At 46.8% G+C, this 21,054-nt stretch overlaps 2 protein-coding genes across 2 annotated transcripts; one reads left to right on the top strand and one right to left on the bottom strand.

Moving 5' to 3' along the window:
- The first annotated feature begins 401 nt into the window (after positions 1-401).
- LOC125514277 (9-cis-epoxycarotenoid dioxygenase NCED1, chloroplastic) lies at positions 402-2,636 on the top strand. The gene has a single exon (XM_048679586.1). It carries the CDS (start codon positions 526-528, stop codon positions 2,443-2,445), a length of 1,920 nt encoding a protein of 639 aa, XP_048535543.1. The 5' UTR covers positions 402-525; the 3' UTR covers positions 2,446-2,636.
- A 96-nt stretch (positions 2,637-2,732) lies between these two features.
- On the bottom strand, positions 2,733-5,749 carry LOC125514278 (WAT1-related protein At5g45370-like). The gene is made up of 6 exons (XM_048679587.1): positions 5,387-5,749; positions 5,158-5,274; positions 4,793-5,075; positions 4,016-4,171; positions 3,667-3,818; positions 2,733-3,368 (listed from the first exon to the last, which is right to left on the bottom strand). The coding sequence occupies exons 1-6, from the start codon at positions 5,656-5,658 to the stop codon at positions 3,161-3,163; spliced, it is 1,188 nt and encodes a 395-aa protein (XP_048535544.1). The 5' UTR covers positions 5,659-5,749; the 3' UTR covers positions 2,733-3,160.
- Between the last annotated feature and the right edge of the window lie 15,305 nt (positions 5,750-21,054).

The raw sequence follows: 21,054 nt of genomic DNA, 5'->3' as shown, positions 1-21,054 counted from the left end.
TGACATCAAAAATCCAAAGTTTTGGCACAATTTGATGAATCTTGAGATATATTCGAGCAAATAAAACAAAAAAAACACAAGAATTCCTGTAATTCCGGCGAATCCAATCACCTAATGGTATCTAAAACTTGATGAAACACAAAAAAAAAACATGTAAATTTTTCTAACAACTCTAGTTCATTTTTCTTGCCATTGTTGACCAACTCATGGGAAAAAAAAAAAACTCAAACAAATTTTAGGAAAACTTGTGCACAAACCAAACACCCTAGCGCAACACTTCATCCTCCCACATTGTGCGGTCGCTGTGATCCAACGGTTCACGTAATCGTTGAAGTTTTCACCAAATAAACATTTCCACCAGGTAAGTTTGCCTTTTACCGAGGCTATATATAGCCATAGCATAGCATACAAGCAGCAAAAGGCAGCAGCGTGCGAACTGGTGTGAGCGTTTGCTGCTACTCAACAAAGAAATCGCTCCCCATCCACTAGCAATCCAAAGAGCCATTGATCTGCAGATTGCAGAAAATGGAGGGAGCACTTGTCACCTCCAACTTCAGCATGTCTGATCTCTACCCCGCCAAAGCCAATGCTGCTCATGCTCCGAGATCGAGGAGGCTCTCCTACATCTCCCCTGCTGCCTCTTCTGCTGCTGCTCCGAACCCCAGCTACAGACGGAGGAAGGGCACGTCGCCCCCGCCGCCGTCGGCTGCCGCCACCGCCACCGTCCTCACCTCGCCGCCCAAGCCGGTCGAGCAGCAAGAGACGGAAGAGCACCTGGTCGACACGTCGACAAACAATGCAACTGGTACACGAGTGGCTACCGCGAGAACGAGCAGGGCAACCGATGCGCCTCGGTCGTCCAGGCCTCGCCGCCGGCCTACTGCTTCGCTACAGGCGGCGTTCTGCAACGCGCTGGAGGAGGCGATCAACACGTTCGTCGACCCGCCGGTGCTGCGGCCGTCGGTGGACCCGCGGCACGTGCTGTCCGCCAACTTCGCGCCCGTGGACGAGCTGCCGCCCACGCCCTGCCCCGTGGTGCGCGGCGTCATCCCGCGCTGCCTCGCCGGCGGCGCCTACATCCGCAACGGGCCCAACCCGCAGCATCTCCCGCGCGGGCCGCACCACCTCTTCGACGGCGACGGCATGCTGCACTCTCTGCTCCTCCCGACGGCGCCCGACTCCGACCCCGTCCTCTGCTCCCGCTACGTGCAGACGTACAAGTACATCGTGGAGCGCAACGCGGGCGAGCCGGTCTTGCCCAACGTCTTCTCCGGCTTCCACGGCCTGGCCGGGATGGCGCGCGGCGCCGTCACGGCGGCCAGGGTGCTGACAGGCCAGATGAACCCGATGGAGGGCGTGGGGCTCGCCAACACCAGCCTCGCCGTCTTCGGCGGCCGCCTCTACGCGCTCGGCGAATCGGACCTCCCGTACGCCGTGCGCGTCGACCCGGCCACCGGTGAGGTGACCACGCTCGGCAGGTGCGACTTCGGTGGCCGCCTCAGCATGGGCATGACCGCGCACCCCAAGAAGGACCCCATCACCGGCGAGCTCTTCGCGTTCCGCTACGGCCCCATGCCGCCGTTCGTCACCTACTTCCGGTTCGACCCGGCAGGGAACAAGGGCGCCGACGTGCCCATCTTCTCCGTCAAGCAGCCGTCTTTCCTGCACGACTTCGCCGTGACGGAGCATTATGCGATATTCCCGGAGATACAGATCGTGATGAACCCCATGGGCATGGTGGTGGGCGGCGGCTCGCCCGTCGGGGCGGACCCCGGCATGGTGCCTCGCCTCGGCGTGATCCCCAAGTACGCCGCGGACGAGTCGGAGATGCGGTGGTTCGAGGTGCCGGGGTTCAACATGATGCACTCGGTGAACGCGTGGGAGGAGGCCGGCGGCGAGGAGATCGTGATGGTGGCGCCCAACATCCTGTCCATCGAGCACACGCTGGAGCGCATGGAGCTGATCCACGCCTCCGTGGAGCTGGTGCGCATCAACCTCCGCACCGGCAACGTCACCCGCACGCCGCTCGCGGCGGCGAACCTCGACTTCGGCGTGATCAACCCGGGCTGCCTTGGCCGCCGCAACCGCTACGGCTACTTCGGCGTGGGCGACCCCATGCCCAAGATCGGCGGGGTGGCCAAGCTCGACTTCGACCGCGCCGGCCACGGCGACTGCACCGTGGCGCGCCGGGACTTCGGGCCGGGGTGCTTCGCCGGGGAGCCGTTTTTCGTCCCCGACGACGTCGAGGGGAACGGCGACGAGGACGACGGCTACGTGGTGTGCTACGTGCACGACGAGGGCACCGGCGACAACCGGTTCGTGGTGATGGACGCGCAGTCGCCCGAGCTGGACATCGTCGCCGAGGTGCAGCTTCCCTCCCGCGTCCCCTACGGCTTCCACGGCCTGTTCGTCACGAAGGCCGAGCTCCGGTCACAGCATCAATGATCATCAGATTCAGGCACACCACTGCCAGATGTTTCCGCGCCATGGATTGATCGCGCGATGTATAATAGTAGACCAACAGAGTGGTGCATGGGTAGGTCATGTATAGGATCCCATGACATACACATAGGTGAAATTGGTATCTCATGTGTAGCATTTACATTTTTACAAGAAAGAACTATCGGTGAAAAACATACCTGCAGTACAAAAAAACAGCCTGGAAAATACTTGCAACGCACATCCAGCCTGCAGAATTGCTAACTCATTGAGTAGTAGTACGAAACAAGGTATGAACTACGAGAACTTCACAGATAAGAGAGTTTCATTTCTCTCAAAGTTTTACACACATGACATCAATGGCTACAGAGTTCATACATATGTATGTATGTAGGGATTTCACGGGATATACATACTACTGGATTTCACGAAGTCGGTGGAGCTACCTTGCATTTGGTTATAGAATAATCAATTCAGCATCCTCAGTGTGTTGTTAGCCTAGAAAAACAGCATGAACATGGCTTCTCTTTTGTCTAAATTAACCTAACAGCTCCTATGGAAGGTATGAGAGTATGATTTTCTGCAGAGGACACAGATGCCAACATCGTTAACAATCTTCAGTGCAATCTTCTCTGCAGCACTTCTCTTCCTAACATCTAATGCATTCTGTATTTTTCCTCATCAAAGCAGATGCCTAGCAGAAGTTGCGTAGACCAACTTCTCAAGATTCATGTGGCACATTCCACAGCCTAGAAAGGGATATAAAGGGCCTGGGGCTGAGGTTACCGCCCTTTATGACTTGAGAAGCACCGTCGCATGGCTCCAATGCGCATTTTACATAAGGTACTCCAGTGGCAGTCAAGTTTTCTCTACGTCGCGCCCAGGTGACAATGTATAAACCAGAGATGATTAGAAACCCTCCAATAATACTGCAAGTAAACAGAGCAGATTATACCTCAGATCAAAGGAGATGATAAACATTTATTGCTATGAAGAAAAAAAACTGAACTTTAATAATCAATGTTAGAAACTTGGACTATCGACCTTTCAGATTATCACTTTATCAGATGGTCAAATAGAACAAGACATCAATGTGCATATCCTACATTACTACATACACATATTAACAAGTAGAAGAGGTCTGGAAAAGTATTTTTCACTTAAAAGAAAGGATAAATAGAAAATGTTAACTCTAAAGAATAGAACATATGATAAACATACTCTTACCTTCCGAAATAAATTGGACTGCCCAGAAAGAGCACTGACAAGAGAGCAGAGAGCACTGGCTGGAGAGGCATATATAGTGCCACCATAGCTGGGCCCAGAATTTTGTTGGACCATGTCAATAAACCAGTATTAAGAGCAGATGAAACAACTCCCTGAAATAGGGGGGAAATAGGAGAATTTCAGTATAGAATATTTATGGTGGCATGCGTCAACTATTTCTTCTATAGCCTACACAAACTAGCGTATTTTGCAAGTTTGCAACAATTATCTTCGCCACAGTACTACATACATGTAGAAATTCAATTCATGGTCCCACGCATGGGAAAAATAAAACTAACACAAAGCTTACAGCATATACAACAGCCGCAAACTCAGATGCAGTCAAAGTCCAATCTTCTTTACTGGTTGTTGAAAAAACTCCGGAAATAAGCATTAAAAGAGCTCCAAAAAAGTATGAGTAAGCTGTCAATGACAAACTGCAAGGGTACTTCACCAAAATTGGAGCCTGAAATAACAACACATGAACATAGTAGTATAAAATAACAAGAAAACTTTCTGCAATACAAATCAGAGCACATAGATCTTGTAGCATAAGTTTCAACCTTGAATAGCAAGATACCAAAGTAAGTCTAATACATAAACATATTTTCAACAATGTTAAAAGGGTGATTTCCTTCTATTAGTATAGTGATATTGGTTCTTAAAATGAAGTATGATTTCCTCGGCCCATGACAAATCTTCTTGTGACAATTCACCAAAAAACATACCATGTTCAATATTAAGCAAAGGCCAGTTGGCCACACAGCATAAATATGGGCCTTTTCTAGGAAGAGCAAAGCCGGCCTAAATTTTAGTATCCTTCTCACTTCAAGAATGGCAAGAAGGCAGAGAAACTATTAGGAATTGGGACTGAAATATTCATCAAAACAGAGTGTACTAAATAGAGTTGCTGTGATCTGAAGTTGCCCTATAAGATTTACTGATCTAACTTACAGAGGCTTTCAGCCTTTCAGTACTTGTGCCATGCATATGCTTGATAGAAAACTAAAGCTCGAGGTGTTCCGAGTTGACAAACATCAAATGCAAACGGAATAGAGTGCGACAATAGCCTGAAAATCATTAATACCTGCAAAGCAAGATAAGTTGCCATACAGAGGCAGTTCCCTATTAAACATAGCACTCCGATATGCCACTTTTCCAGCCCATATGCAATGAACCAAGATGATCCTGGCTCAGGTTGCAACATCTCGGTGATGACGACATTGCTCTGAACATCAAGATCTAACTCGCTGCTACCAAACACAGCTGCCCCCCTGTACAACACCATGAGAACAGCACCAAGCACACAGACGATGGTGCCACCAACCTTGGCACGGCCCTCGTGTGTGACGAAGCTCGCCGTTTCAGTGCTGAAAATGGTAAAATGCTTAAACCGACAAACAAAGAGAGATGCGAGTCTCTGAACATTTTTCAAGATTGAGCGAGACTGACCCCATGACGAGGGCCAAGATGAAAGTGAAGACGGGAATTGACGGCTGAATGGCGGCGGCGTATGTCGGATTGGTGTAGCCGAGGCCGAACAAGAACAGCAGCTGGTTGCCAAAGATGCTACAGGACAAACAACCAGACGCATCAGAGCACGACATTTGCAAGTACATAAGCAGCATTGCTTCAAGCGGTCGGCGTGTCTGACACCGAGCGACCGCGTGGCCAGGCTTACCCCGTGAGCCCGAGGAAGAAGAAGGAGGTAAGGAGGCGACGCGTGACGGGCGGCGGACGAGCCTGCGCGGGCGAGCCGCGGTGGCGGAAGAAGGCGATGGGAGCAAGCACGCAGAGCGCGAGGAGGTCGCGGTAGACGCAGAAGACGACGCGGTTGACGCCGACGTTGAGCGCCTGCTTCGCGATGACGTGGTACCCCGCGTTGATGAACTGCGACCCCACCATCGCCGCGTGCGCCCGCCTCGCTTCCCCATCCCGCGCCGCCGCCGCCATCGCCGCCGATCCGATCCCCCGGTCGTCGTCCCACGGTCTGAGTAGCGAATACTCCTCTTTGAACCTTTTCCCCACTGTTTTTTTTTAGGATTTTTCCCCACTGTTTTTTTAGGTGATTTCCCCATTAGTTGGCCAGTGGACACTCGCAGTCCATGTGCTGGGCTCTTTGTTTTTTTTGAGAATCATGTGCTGGGCTCTTCGCCTCTTCCTAATTTGGAAATACTTCTAACGGGCCGTCTTGTTCGTATAGCAACAACCCAGTGGATCGGCCCACTTAATTCACCTTTTTTTTTTTCTGTAGACGATCCCTTGTTAGGTTTTCCACGTCGACATTAGAAAAACTGGGGCGTTCAAGTATCTAAAAGATAGGCTCTGAAGTAAGGTAAAAGGATGGATTGAGAAAGCAATCCCTGCCGCAAGAAAATAAATTTTGATTAAGTCAGTGGCGCAAGCAGCCCCGATTTTTTTTATATCATGTTTCAAGCTCCTCACGGAGGGTGTGTGAACATTTAAATAGGCTTATTTGACAATTCTTTTGGGGAAGTAAAGAGGGTAAGCGAAAGCCTCATTGGATCTCGTGGCAAACGATGACACAACCAAAAAAGGATGGAGGACTTGATTTGAGAGATCTTGAGCTTTTCGACCTAGCATTACAAGCGTGACAGGCTTGTTTGTTGATTATTGTTGGGAACGAGAGGGGGCGCGTCAGGGTCAGGTACTGCAGAGCACCCACAATGGAGCGATATAAAGCCGCATCGGATGCAGGAGAACCCTCCAGAGCAGAGACCTTGGCCTTGGTGTCGACAGGCGTGGGAGCGGGCTTGCAGCTAAGCATGCCGGCGCGATCAAGAAGCTCATGGGTGTAGCGCTGCTGGTGCAAGAAGAACCCATCTGGCCGTCGAACCACCCCAATGCCAAGGAAGTAGTGCAGGGACCCCAAGTCCTTCAGGGCAAACTCATCACGAAGACGAGCAGTAAGCCGCTGGAAGAGCGCGGCAGTGGATGCCGTCAGGATGATGTCGTCGATGTACAGCAGCAAGTAGGTCGTGTCAGCTCCGTGATGGTACACGAAGAGGGACGCATCGGAGCGAGTCGATGTAAATCCGCGCGTCTGCAGGAAGGCAGCGATGCACTGGTACCAGGTCCGAGGCGCCTGCTTCAACCCGTAAAGGGAACGGGAGAGCAAGCACACATGGTCTGGATGCGCAGCGTCAACGAAGCCGGTGGGCTGCTCACATAACACCTGCTCAGCGAGATGGTCGTGCAAGAAGGCATTGGAAACGTCCAACTGATGCACAGGCCAAGATCGGGAGACGGCTAGCTGAAGCACGGTGCGGATCATACCCAGTTTAACAACCGGGGCAAAGGTGTCGGTGAAGTCCACGCCCGCACGTTGCTGAAAGCCCCAAACCACCCAGCGAGCTTTATAGCGCTCAAGAGTGCCATCCGGATGAGTCTTGTGCCAAAAGACCCACTTGCCCGTGATGATGTTGGCACGAGGCGGCCGAGGGACAAGCTGCCAAGTATGGTTCCGCTGGAGCGCGTCGAACTCTTCCTGCATCGTAGTGAGCCAATGAGGATCCCAAAGGGCGGCCCGAGCTGACGATGGGAGAGGGGACGGCTCAGAGACGGAAGCAGCGAGAAGGTACTCATCGCTGGTGTACCGCGTGCTTAGACGAAAAGTGCCAGCCCGAGAGCGAGTCATCGGGTGGGGTAGCAAGTCCGGGGTGGCGGCGGGCGATGACAAAGAAGAGCCCGCCACCTCCGAGGCCGCGGGGGACGCCGGGGAGGGCGCAGGGGACGCGGGAGGCCTCACAGCCGCCGGGGAGGCCGATGGCGGCGCGGTCGTCGGGGAGGCCGACGACGTGGTCGGGGCCGGGGACGCCAAGGGTGTCATGGGCGCCGGGAGGGGTGCAGCCCCTAAGGCAGCCAACCGGGGAGAAACTCGACCCGTGGCGTGGGGGGCACCCTCAAAGCCAGGAGGCGGCCCAAGAGAAGCACGCGAACGGCCATCACCAGGAGCGGGCAAGGCCGCAACATCCGAAGGTACATGCTGAATCAGAAAAACCATCTCATCAAAGTAAACATGTCGGAAAGTGGTCACCCGATGTGAGATAGGATCATAGCAGCGGTAACCTTTGGTGTTGGGGGGATAGCCGAGAAAGATGCAGGCCACGAACCGAGGTGCAAGCTTATGAGGAGTAGTGGAAGCGATGCTAGGGTAGCATAGACAACCGAAGATGCAGAGCTCAGCATGGGAGGGTGGCATGCCGAACAAAAGGTGATGAGGTGGAAAATTCCCGCGAGTGCGACAGGGACGAATGTTGATGAGTAGTGATGCGGTGGCTAGCGCGTCGGGCCAAAAACGTGGTAGCACGTTGGCATGAAAGATGAGGGTGCGGACGCAGTCATTAAGAGTGCGAAGCACGCGCTCAGTGCGGCCATTTTGTTGCGAAGTGTACGGGCAAGTGAGACGAAAAATCATGCTGTCTGTGGCGAGAAGGTTGCGGATTGCAAGGTTATCAAACTCCTTCCTGTTGTTTGTTTGCAACGCATGAATGGGACGTCCAAACTGCGTGGAGACATAGGAGTAGAACGCGGTGAGAGTGGCAACAGAATCCAACTTTCGCCGCAACGGGAAGGTCCACACATAGTGTGAAAAATCATCAAGTATGACAAGATAATAAAGATAGCCCATGTTACTTGCAATAGGAGAGGTCCAAACATCACTATGAATTAACTCAAACGGGTATGAAGCAACATGCGAGGAAGTGCTAAAAGGAAGACGAACATGTTTGCCGAGACGACAAGCATGACAAGTGTGAGTGTCGATCTTATTACACATGAAGGAAAAACTCCAAAGAATATGACGAAAGGTGGCGATGTTGGGATGACCGAGACGAGCATGCCAAAGTTCCACTCTGGCGGAAAGCGCCATGGGTGCAGCAACGGAGGAGGTGGATGAGTGGACCGGGTAGAGCTCGTCGGGGCTGTCACATCGGTGGAGCACCATCCGGGTACGGGCATCCTTAACAGAAAAGCCAAACATGTCAAATTCAACGGTGACAGGATTTTCACCTGTAAGAGAACGGACGAAAACAAGGTTTTTAATTATGTCAGGAGAGACAAGTACGTTAGAAAGATATAATGGCATGTAGTTAGAAGGAAAAGAAGCATGACCGACATGAGTAATAGGCATGGAAGAACCGTCGCCCACGGTAATTCGAGCAACGGTATGAACGGGGTGAGCGGTAAGAAGGTTACCGAGGTTGGCGGCCATGTGAGCCGTGGCTCCAGTGTCCATATACCAGTCGCTACCGCCAGTGTATTGCTGCAGCGTGGGGGCAGTGTGGAGGGTCGCTAGAAGTGCGGGGTCCCAAGGCGCCGACGGGAGGGCCGGGGCCGACTGCGGCGGCTGTGGCGGCGGCGGCGTGAACCCACCGGCCAAGGGCAGCCCATAGGCCGCAAAGGGGTCATAGAGCGGCGTGGGAGGGTACTGTTGAGGGGCCGCATAAAGCGCCTGATGAGAGGTCGGGCGGGCGCCGAAGAAGCCGGGGATAGGGGCGTGCGGTACAGGCATGGAGTACGTGTGAAGGACCCCCATCCAGGGGTTCTGTCCGGCCTGCCAGGGCACCGGCGGGAGCTGCTGCTGCTGGTGCCGCGGCGGCGCGCCGTGTGTAGTCGGCTGCCGCTGCTGTTTGAGGCAACCGCAGTGCTGCGGCTACTCGGCAGGGGGTGGCGGGGGGGGGGGGCTCCGGCGGCTGGGGGTATGGAACCCGGGCGGCGGCGGCGGCACCGGAAAGGGGCCCAGGATGGGCCGCGGCGGTGGGCGGCGCACCGCCGAGGGTACCGGCGGTGAGGGCCATGTGGTTGGCCCGTGTGCGCGACATTCACATCCTCCTCTCCTCCAGCTTCAGGTACGCGATGATCTTGGGGAACGTCGGGTTGGTCATGAGAGGGATGTTGGAGGCGGCGTTCCCAAAGTCATCATTCAGGCTGGCAATGAGGGTGCTAAGAAGAAGCTCGTCGGAGACCTTCTCACCGAGGTCACAGAGCTTGTCAACAAGCTTCTTGAGGCGCATGCAATAATTGTCAACAGACGAGTCGAGCTGCTGGCACCCAAAAAACTCGCTGTGCAAGAAAACCTTGCGTTGGAGCGCGTTGTCGGTGAAGAGGCCGTTGAACTTGGTCCAAACGGCGTGAGCGTCATCGTCGGCGGAGACCACCGTGTGGAAGAGGTCCTTCGATATGGTGGTGTAGAACCAACGGATGAGGGTGGCGTCGATGGACGTCCACTCCTCATCGTCCTCCATGAAGCGGGAATCCACGGAGCCATCGATGTGATCCCGGAGGTTGTACGCACTGAACACAAGGGAGAAGTACGTCTTCCAGGCATAGTAGGTGGAGGAGAGATGATCGAGAACGACGGGAACCCGAGCGAGGATGTTGAGATCACGGATGACGACGGGGTCGGGACCGTCGAACGGGTTGGTGCGGTGGCTGCGGGTGGTGCCGGTGGAACCGGGGGAGGCCATGAGTCCGAGAGGGGACGGGGTTGCGGCGGCGCACGGGGAAGCGGTGCGGCAAAGGGGTGGCGGTGCAGCTTGGGGCGGCCCGGCGGGATGTGGGCGGAAGCGTGGGCGGCGGCGGCACACGTGGGCGGCGGCGTGGGAATGCGGCGGCAGCGGCGGGGGGTGGTGGTGGCGGCGGCGGGTTGCGGCGGCGAGTTGATCGCGGCGGCGGCGACAAGGGTTAGGGTTAGGATCGTAGGTATGATACCATGTTGGAAACGAGAGTTTTGGCAATGCTTCACGATGTATTGATTGGTGCATAACGCACGTATATATGGAGTACAAAGTGGGCCACAACCTCAACTATACAATGACTAGGAGGTGGGCCATGCTATACAATATACATGCATAAACCATATGTTCAACAATTATGCCTGATTCTCTTTGTGCAAAGTTATTCAAGGCAATTTATTTTTCAGAGGTAAGCTTTATGGATGACGATGTGGGCTCTCATCCCTCACAGGTATGGCGGTCGTTGATTGAAGGGAGGGACGTGCTAGCTCAAGGGTTGATCCAGAGGATAGGAGATGGAAGTTCTACGCATACATGAGCACATAATTGGATTCCCAGAGATACATCAATGAAACCGATTGCCTGCTTGGGGCCGAACCCACCAGTTTTAGTGTCGGAGCTGATCGACACTACAAACGTAGTGTGGCGATCCGATCTTCTATAGCAATATTTTTTGCCAATGGTATAAAGCTATCAAGAATATACCACTGTGCACCATGCCTATGACAGTTTTTTGGGCTTGGCGGTTTGAAAAGAAAGGTTCTTTCTCAGTGAGACTGCTAACATAAACAAAGAAGAGAGGAGAGGATCTTCTTGGAGGGAGGACATCAGTATCAGATGGGTCGCAGGAGGAGAAGGGTTGGACTACACTCTAGAATACAAAGATCCCTTCAAAAATCAGAACTTTTCTATGGAGACTTGCTAGGCAGTCCTTGCGGAGATGTTAGAAAGCACGGGCTATTACCAGGAAAGATGCCAATTGTGCGTAAGTGTCGACTCCTGGAAACACTATTTAATGGAGTGCTCGATGGCCCGTTGTGTATGGGCATTGTTTGATGAGTAGATAGTGGAAGTGATGGCTGATATTGTTGGGGAACGTAGCATGCAATTTCAAAAATTTCCTACGCTCACGCAAGATCTATCTAGGAGATGCATAGCAACGAGAGGGGAAGAGTGTGTCCATGTACCCTCGTAGACCGAAAGCGGAAGCGTTAGGTTAACGCGGTTGATGTAGTCGAACGTCTTCACGATCCAACCGGTCTAGTACCGAACGTACGACACCTCCGAGTTCAGCACACGTTTAGCTCAATGACGTCCCTCAAACTCTTGATCCAGCAGAGGGTCAAGGGAGATTTTCGTCAGCACGACGTCATGGTGACAGTGATGGCGATGTGATCCGCGCAGGGCTTCGCCCAAGCACTACGACGCTATGACCGGAGGAGTAAACTACGGAGGGGGCACCGCACACGGCTAAGAGACCAATTGATGTGTTATGGGGTGCCCCCGCCCCCGTATATAAAGGAGGGGAGGAGGAGGCCGGCCACCAAGGGGGCGCGCCAAGGAGAGGGGAGTCCTACTAGGACTCCTAGTACTAGTAGGATTCGCCCCCCTCTTATTCCTTCTCGTGGAGGGGGAAAAGGGGAAAGGAGAGGGAGGAGGAGAAGGAAAGGGGGGGCGCCCCCTCCCCTAGTCCATTCGTACTCCCATGGGGGCCACGCGGCCACCCCTTGTGAGCTGCCTCCTCTCTCCCCTAAGGCCCATAGTGGCCCATTACTTTCCCCAGGGGGGTTCCGGTAACCTCCTGGTACTTCGAAAAATACCCGAAACGATCCGGAACCGTTCTGATGTCCGAATACTATCGTCCAATATATCAATGTTTACCTCTCGACCATTTTGAGACTCCTCGTCATGTCCGTGATCTCATCAGGGACTCCGAACAATCTTCGGTCACCAAAACACATAACTCATAATACAAATCATCACCGAACGTTAAGTGTGTGTACCCTACGGGTTCGAGAACTATGTAGACATGACCGAGACATATCTCCGGTCAATAACCAACAGTGGAGCCTGGATGCTCATATTCATTCCTACATATTCCACGAAGATCTTTATCGGCCAAACCTCATGACAACATACGTTATTCCCTTTGTCATCGGTATGTTACTTGCCCGAGATTCGATCGTCGGTATCCTCATACCTAGTTCAATCTCGTTACCGGCAAGTCTCTTTATTCGTTCCGTAATGCATCATCCCATAACTAACTCATTAGTCACATTGCTTGCAAGGCTTATCGTGATGTGCATTACCGAGAGGGCCCAGAGATACCTCTCCAATACACGGAGTGACAAATCCTAATCTTGATCTATGCCAACCCAACAAACACCTTCAGAGACACCTGTAGAGCATCTTTATAATCACCCAGTTACGTTGTGAGGTTTGATAGCACATAAGGTGTTCCTCCGGTATTCGGGAGTTGCATAATCTCATAGTCAGAGGAATATGTATAAGTCATGAAGAAAGCAATAGCAATAAAACTTAACGATCATTATGCTAAGCTAACAGATGGGTCTTGTCCATTACATCATTCTCCTAATGATGTGATCCCGTTCATCAAATGACAACACATGTCTATGGTTAGGAAACTTAACCATCTTTGATTAACGAGCTAGTCTAGTAGAGGCTTACTAGGGACACGGCGTTTTGTCTATGTATCCACACATGTATCAAGTTTCCGGTTAGTACAGTTATAACATGAATAACAAAAATTTATCATGATATAAGGAAATATAAAATAACAACTTTATTATTGCCTCTAGCGCATATTTCCTTTAGTCTCCCACCTGCACTAGAGTCAATAATCTAGTTCACATCGCCATGTGATTCAACACCAATAGTTCACATCTTTATGTGATTAATATCCATAGTTCACATCGCCATGTGACCAACACCCAAAGGGTTTACTAGAGTCAATAATCTAGTTCACATTGTTATGTGATTAACACCCGAAGAGTACTAAGGTGTGATCATGTTTTGCTTGTGAGAGAAGTTTAGTCAACGTGTCTGCCACATTCAGATCCGTATGTATTTTGCAAATTTTCTATGTCTACAATGCTCTGCACGGAGCTACTCTAGCTAATTGCTCCCACTTTCAATATGTATCTAGATCGAGACTCAGAGTCATCTGGATTAGTGTCAAAGCTTGCATCGACGTAACTCTTTACGATGAACTCTATATCACCTCCATAACCGAGAAATATTTCCTTAGTCCTCTTAGGTAACTAAGGATTACTTTGACCATTGTCCAGTGATCCACTCCTGGATAACTATCGTACCCCCTTGCCAAACTCATGGTACGGTACACAATAGGTTTGGTACACAGCATAGCATAATTTATAGAGCCTATGGTTGAGGCATAGGGAATGACTTTCATTCTCTCTATATATTCTGCTGTGGTCGGGTTTTGAGTCTTACTCAACTTCACACCTTGTAACATAGGTAAGAACCCTTTCTTTGACTGATCTATTTTGAACTCCTTCAAAATCTTGTGAAGGTATGTGCTTTGTGAAAGTCCTATCAAGCGTCTTGATCTATCTCTATAGATCTTGATGCTCAATATATAAGCAGCTCCACCGAGGTCTTTTATTGAAAAAAATCTTATTCAAGTATCCTTTTATGCTATCCAGAAATTCTATATCATTCCCGATCCACAATATGTCATCCACATATAATATCAGAAATGCTACAGAGCTCCCACTCACTTTCTTGTAAATACAGGCTTCTTTGAAAGTCTGTATAAAATCATATGCTTTGATCACCTCATCAAAGAGTATATTCCAACTCCGAGATGCTCGCACCAGTCCATAAATGGATCGCTGGTGCTTGCACACTTTGTTAGCACCTTTTGGATCGACAAAACCTTATGGTTGCATCATATACAACTCTTCTTTAAGATATCCATTAAAGAATGTAGTTTTGACATCCATTTGCCCAATTTCATAAAATGTGGCAATTGCTAACATGATTCGAATAGACTTATGCATCGCTACGAGTGAGAAAATTTCATCGTAGTCAACACCTTGAACTTGTCGAAAAACCTTTTTGCAACAAGTCAAGCTTCGTAGATAGTAACCCTACCACCAGCGTCTGTCTTCCTCTTGAAGATCCATTTATTGTAAATGGCTTGCCGATCATCGGGCAAGTCCACCAATGTCCATACTTTATTCTCATACATGGATCATAGATTTCATGGCCTCAAGCCATTTATCGGAATCTGGGTGCTACCTCTTGAGCACTTGCGTTGGTTTTCCCTTGAAGAGGAAAGGGTGATGCAGCAGAGTAGCGTAAGTATTTCCCTCAGTTTTTGAGAACCAAGGTATCAATCTAGTAGGAGGCTACGCGCGAGTCCCTCGCACCTACACAAAACAAATAAATCCTCGCAACCAACGCAATAAGGGGTTGTCAATCCCTACATGGTCACTTACGAGAGTGAGATCTGGTAGATATGACAAGATAATATTTTTGGTATTTTTATGATAAAGATGCAAAGCAAAATAAAAGCGAAGTATTGGAAGATTAATATGATGAAGATAGACCCGGGGGCCATAGGTTTCACTAGTGGCTTCTCCCAAGAGCATAATTATTTTATGGTGGGTGAACAAATTACTGTTGAGCAATTGACGGAATTGTGCATAGTTATGAGAATATCTAGGTATGATCATGTATATAGGCATCACGTCCAAGACAAGTAGACCGACTCATGCCTGCATCTACTACTATTACTCCACACATCGACCGCTATCCAGCATGCATCTAGAGTATTAAGTTCATAAGAACAGAGTAACGCCTTAAGCAAGATGACATGATGTAGAGGGATAAACTCATGCAATATGATGAAAACCCCATCTTGTTATCCTCGATGGCAACAATACAATACGTGCCTTGCTGCCCCTACTATCACTGGAAAAGGACACCACAAGATTGAACCCAAAGCTAAGCACTTCTCCCATTGCAAGAAAGATCAATCTAGTAGGCCAAACCGAACTGATAATTCGAAGAGACTTGCAAATATAACCAATCATACATAAAAGAATTCAGAGAAGATTCAAATATTGTTCATAGATAAACTTGATCATAAACCCACAATTCATCAATCTCAATAAACACACCGCAAAAGAAGATTACATCGAATAGATCTCCACAAGAGAGGGGGAGAACATTGTATTGAGATCCAAAAAGAGAGAAGAAGCCATCTAGCTAATAACTATGGACCCGAAGGTCTGAGGTAAACTACTCACACTTCATCAAAGAGGCTATGGTGTTGATGTAGAAGCCCTCCGTGATCGATGCCCCCTCCGGCGGAGCTTCGGAATAGGCCCCAAGATGGGATCTCGTGGATACAGAAAGTTACGGCAGTGGAATTAGGGTTTTGGCTCCGTATCTGATCGTTTGGGGGTATGTAGGTATATATAGGAGGAAGAAGTATGTCGGTGGAGCAACAGGGGGCCCATGAGGGTGGAGGGCGCGCCTGGGGGGGGGGGTAGGCGTGCCCCCTACCTCGTGGCCTCCCTATTGGTTGCTTGTCATAGGGTCCAAGTCTCCTGGATCTTGTTCATTCCAAAAATCACGTTCCTGAAGGTTTCATTTCGTTTGGACTCCGTTTGATATTCCTTTTCTTCGAAACCCTAAAATAGGCAAAAACAACAATTCTGGGCTGGGCCTCCGGTTAGTAGGTTAGTCCCAAAAATAATATAAAAGTGGATAATAAAGCCCAATAATGTCCAAAACAGAAGATAATATAGCATGGAGCAATCAAAAATTATAGATACGTTGGAGACGTATCAAGCATCCCCAAGCTTAATTCCTGCTCGTCCTCAAGTAGGTAAATGATAAAAACAGAATTTTTGATGTGGAATGCTACTTGGCATAATTTCAATGTAATTCTTCTTAATTGTGGTATGAATATTCAGATCCGAAAGATTCAAGACAAAATTTTAATATTGACATAAAAATAATAATACTTCAAGCATACTAACTAAGCAATTATGTCTCTTCAAAATAACATGGCCAAAGAAAGTTATCCCTACAAAATCATATAGTCTGGCTATGCTCTATCTTCACCACACAAAGTATTTAAATCATGCACAACCCCGATGACAAGCCAAGCAATTGTTTCATACTTTTGGTGTTCTCAAACTTTTTCAATCTTCACGCAATACATGAGCGTGAGCCATGGACATAGCACTTTAGGTGGAATAGAATGGTGGTTGTGGAGGAGACAAAAAGGGAGAAGATAGTCTTACATCAAATAGGTGTATCAACGGGCTATGGAGATGCCCATCAATAGATATCAATGTGAGTGAGTAGGGATTGCCATGCAACGGATGCACTAGAGCTATAAGTAAAATCTCAAAAAGAAACTAAGTGGGTGTGCATCCAACTCGCTTGCTCACGAAGACCTAGGGCATTTTGAGGAAGCCCATCATTGGAATATGCAAGCCAAGTTCTATAATGAATAATTCCCACTAGTATATGAAAGTGATAACATAGGAGACTATTATGGAGATCATGGTGCTACTTTGAAGCACAAGTGTGGTAAAAGGATAGTAGCATTGTCCCTTCTCTCTTTTTCTCTCATTTTTTTATTTGGGCATTTTCTCTTCTTTTTTATGGCCTCTTTTTTTTCGTCCGGAGTCTCATCCCGACTTGTGGGGGAATCATAGTCTCCATCATCCTTTCCTCACTGGGACAATGCTCTAATAATGACGATCATCACACTTTTATTTTCTTACAACTCAAGAATTACAAATTGATACTTATAACAAGATATGACTATATGAATGCCTCCGGCGGTGTACCGGGATATGCAATGACTCATGAGTAACATGTATGAAAGAATTATGAACGGTGGCTTTGCCACAAATACAATGTCAACTACATGATCATGCAAAGCAATATGACAATGATGGAGTGTGTCATAGTAAACGGAATGGTGGAAAGTTGCATGGCAATATATCTCAGAATGGCTATAGAAATGCCATGATAGGTAGGTATGGTGGCTGTTTTGAGGAAGGTATATGGTGGGTGTATGATACCGGCGAAAGGTGCGCGGTATTAGAGAGGCTAGCAATGATGGAAGGGTGAGAGTGTGTATGATCCATGGACTCAACATTAGTCATAAAGAACTCATATACTTATTGCAAAAATCTACAAGTTATCAAAGCAAAGTATTACCCGCATGCTCCTAGGGGGATAGATTGGTAGGGAAAGACCATCGCTCGTCCCCGACCGCCACTCATAAGGAAGATAATCAATAAATAAATCATGCTCCGACTTCATCACATAACGGTTCACCATACTTGCATGCTACGGGAATCACAAACTTTAACACAAGTATTTCTCAAATTCACAACTACTCAACTAGCATGACTCTAATATCACCATCTCCATATCTCAAAACAATTATCAAGTATCAAACTTCTCATAGTATTCAACACACTCATAAGAGAATTTTATTATTAATCTTGTATACCTAGCATATTAGGATTATTTAAGAAAATTACCATGCTATTTAAGACTCTCAAAATAATCTAAGTGAAGCATGAGAGATCAATAGTTTCTATAAAACAAATCCACCATCGTGCTCTAAAAGATATAAGTGAAGTACTAGAGCAAAACTATATAACTCAAAAGATATAAGTGAAGCACATAGAGTATTCTAATAATTTCCGAATCATGTGTGTCTCTCTCAAAATGTGTGTACAGCAAAGATTATTGTGGTAAACTAACAAATAAAGACTCAAATCATACAAGACACTCCAAGCAAAACACATATCATGTGGTGAATAAAAATATAGCTCCAAGTAAATTTACCGATAGAAGTAGACGAAAGAGGGGATGCCTTCCGGGGCATCCCCAAGCTTTGGATTTTAGGTGTCCTTAGATTATCTTGGGGGTGCAATGGGAATACCCAAGCTTAGTCTCTTGCCACTCCTTGTTCCATAATCCATCAAACCTTTACCCAAAACTTGAAAACTTCACAACACAAAACTTAAAGTAGAAAATCTCGTGAGCTCTGTTAGCGAAAGAAAACAAAAGACCACTTCAAGGTACTGTAATGAACTCATTCTTTATTTATATTGGTGTTAAACCTACTGTATTCCAACTTCTCTATGGTTTATAAACTATTTTACTAGCCATAGATTCATCAAAATAAGCAAACAACACACGAAAAACAGAATCTGTCAAAAACAGAACAGTCTGTAGTAATCTGTAGCTAGCGCAAGATCTGGAACCCCAAAAATTCTAAAATAAATTTCTGGATGTGAGTAAGTTATCTATTAATCATCTGAAAAAAGAATTAACTAAATAGCACTTTACAAATAAAAATGGCAGTAGTTCTCGTGAGCGCTAAAGTTTCTGTTTTTTACAGCAAGATTAAAAAGACTTCCCCCAAGTCTTCCCAACGCTTCTACTTGGCACAAACACTAATTAGACACAAAAAAACAACCAAAAAAGAGGCTAGATAAATTATTTATTACTAAACAGGAGCAAAAATCAAGGAATAAAAATAAAATTGGGTTGCCTCCCAACAAGCGCTATCGTTTAACGCCCCTAGCTAGGCATAAAAAGCAAGGATAGATCTAGGTATTGTCATCTTTGGTAGGCAATCCATAAGTGTATCTCATAATAGATTCATAAGGTAATTTAATTTTCTTTCGAGGAAAGTGTTCCATGCCTTTCCTTAACATAAATTGGAATCTAATATTTCCTTCCTTCATATCAATAATTGCACCAATCGTTCTAAGGAAAGGTCTACCAAGAATAATAGGACATGAAGTATTGCAATCTATATCAAGAACGATAAAAAAATCTACGGGCACATAATTCCTATTTGCAACAATAATAACATCATTAATTCTTCCCATAGGTTTCTTTATAGTGGAATCCGCAAGGTGCAAGTTTAGAGAGCAATCATCAAAATCACGGATACCTAACAAATCACACAAAGTTTTTGGAATCGTGGAAACACTAGCACCCAAATCACACAAAGCATAGAATTCATGATCTTTAATTTTAATTTTAATAGTTGGTTCCCACTCATCATAAAGTTTTCTAGGGATAGAAACTTCCAACTCAAGTTTTTCTTCATAAGATTGCATCAAAGCGTCAACGATATGTTTGGTAAAAGCTTTATTTTTACTATAAGCATGAGGATAATTTAGCACAGATTGCAATAAGGAAATACAATCTATCAAAGAGCAGCTATCATAATTAAATTCCTTGAAATCGAAAATAGTAGGTTCATTAACATCTAGAGTTTTGATCTCTTCAATCCCACTTTTATCAATTTTAGTATCAAGATCTAAAAACTTCGAATTTTTGGAATGCCTTTTAGGTAAAGGTGGATCATATTCGGTCCCATCATTATCAAGATTCATATTGCAAAACAAAGATTTAATAGGGCACACATCAATAACTTTTAGATCTTCATCTTTATTATCATGGAAACTAGAAGAACACGCTCTTATAAAGGAATCTTTCTTAGCACGCATCCTAGCAGTTCTTTCTTTGCACTCATCAATGGAAATTCTCATGGCTTTGAGAGACTCATTGATATCATGCTTAGGTGGAATAGATCTAAGTTTCAAAGAATTAACATCAAGAGAAATTCTATCAATGTTCCTAGCCAACTCATCAATCTTAAGCAATTTTTCTTCAATCAAAGCATTGAAATTCTTTTGCGAAGTAATAAATTCTTTAATATTAGATTAAAAATCAGAGGGCATCTTATTAAAATTTCCATAAGAATTGTTGTAGGATTACCATAATTATTAGAGGAATTACTAGGATAAGGCCTAGGATTAAAGTTTCCTCTATACGGTTGTTACCAAAATTGTTCCTACCAACAAAATTCACTTCCATAGATTCATTATTATTCTCAATCAAAGTAGACAAAGGCATATCATTAGGATCAGAAGAAACACTTTTATTAGCAAATAATTTCATAAGTTCATCCATCTTTCCACTCAAAACATTAATTTCTTCTATCGCATGCACTTTTTTATTAGTAGATCTTTGAGTGTGCCATTGAGAATAATTAACCATAATATTATCTAGGAGTTTAGTAGCTTCTCCTAAAGTGATTTCCATAAAAGTGCCTCCCACGGCCGAATCTAAAAGATTTCTAGAAGCAAAATTCAAGCCAGCATAAATTTTTGTATAATCATCCACAAATTCAAACCATGTGTTGGGCAATTATGTATCATTAATTTCATCCTCTCCCAAGCTTGTGCAACATGTTCATGATCAAGTTGCTTAAAATTCATAATATCGTTTCTAAGAGAGATGATCTTAGCGGGAGGAAAATACTTAGAGATAAAAGCATCTTTGCACTTATTCCAAGAATCAATACTATTTTTAGGCAAAGACGAAAACCAAGCTTTAGCACGATCTCTAAGCGAAAAAGGAAATAGCTTCAATTTAACAATATCATTGTCCACATCTTTCTTCTTTTGCATACCACACAAATCAACGAAGCTATTTAGATGGGTAGCAGCATCTTCACTAGGAAGGCCGGAAAACAGATCTTTCATGACAAGATTCAGCAAGGCATCATTAATTTCACAAGAATCAGCATCGGTAAGAGGAGAAATCGGAGTGCTAATAAAATCATTGTTGTTGGTATTGGTAAAGTCACACAATTTTGTGTTATCTTGAGCCATCGTAACAAGCAAGCGATCCAACACACAAGCAAACGAGGAACGGGCAAAAAGAGGCAAATAGAGAAAGAGAGGGAGGATAGAGAGAGAGG

The sequence above is a fragment of the Triticum urartu genome, chromosome 6 (genome assembly GCF_003073215.2).
Source record: "Triticum urartu cultivar G1812 chromosome 6, Tu2.1, whole genome shotgun sequence".
NCBI lineage: Eukaryota > Viridiplantae > Streptophyta > Magnoliopsida > Poales > Poaceae > Triticum > Triticum urartu.
The sequence above is the reverse complement of the archived record's forward strand: the minus strand, read 5'-3'. Positions and strand labels throughout refer to the sequence as shown.

What these genes read in the sequence shown, in the direction of transcription:
- LOC125514277 (XM_048679586.1), top strand. Translation starts at nt 526, where the DNA reads ATGGAGGGAGCACTTGTCACCTCCAACTTCAGCATGTCTGATCTCTAC.
- LOC125514278 (XM_048679587.1), bottom strand. Translation starts at nt 5,658, where the DNA reads ATGGCGGCGGCGGCGCGGGATGGGGAAGCGAGGCGGGCGCACGCGGCG. An exon ending in TTCTTCCTCGGGCTCACGGG is followed by an intron (nt 5,275 to 5,386) that starts GTAAGCCTGGCC and finishes TTTGTCCTGTAG; the next exon opens with CATCTTTGGCAACCAGCTGC. An exon ending in AGTCCAATTTATTTCGGAAG is followed by an intron (nt 3,369 to 3,666) that starts GTAAGAGTATGT and finishes GTTTACTTGCAG; the next exon opens with TATTATTGGAGGGTTTCTAA.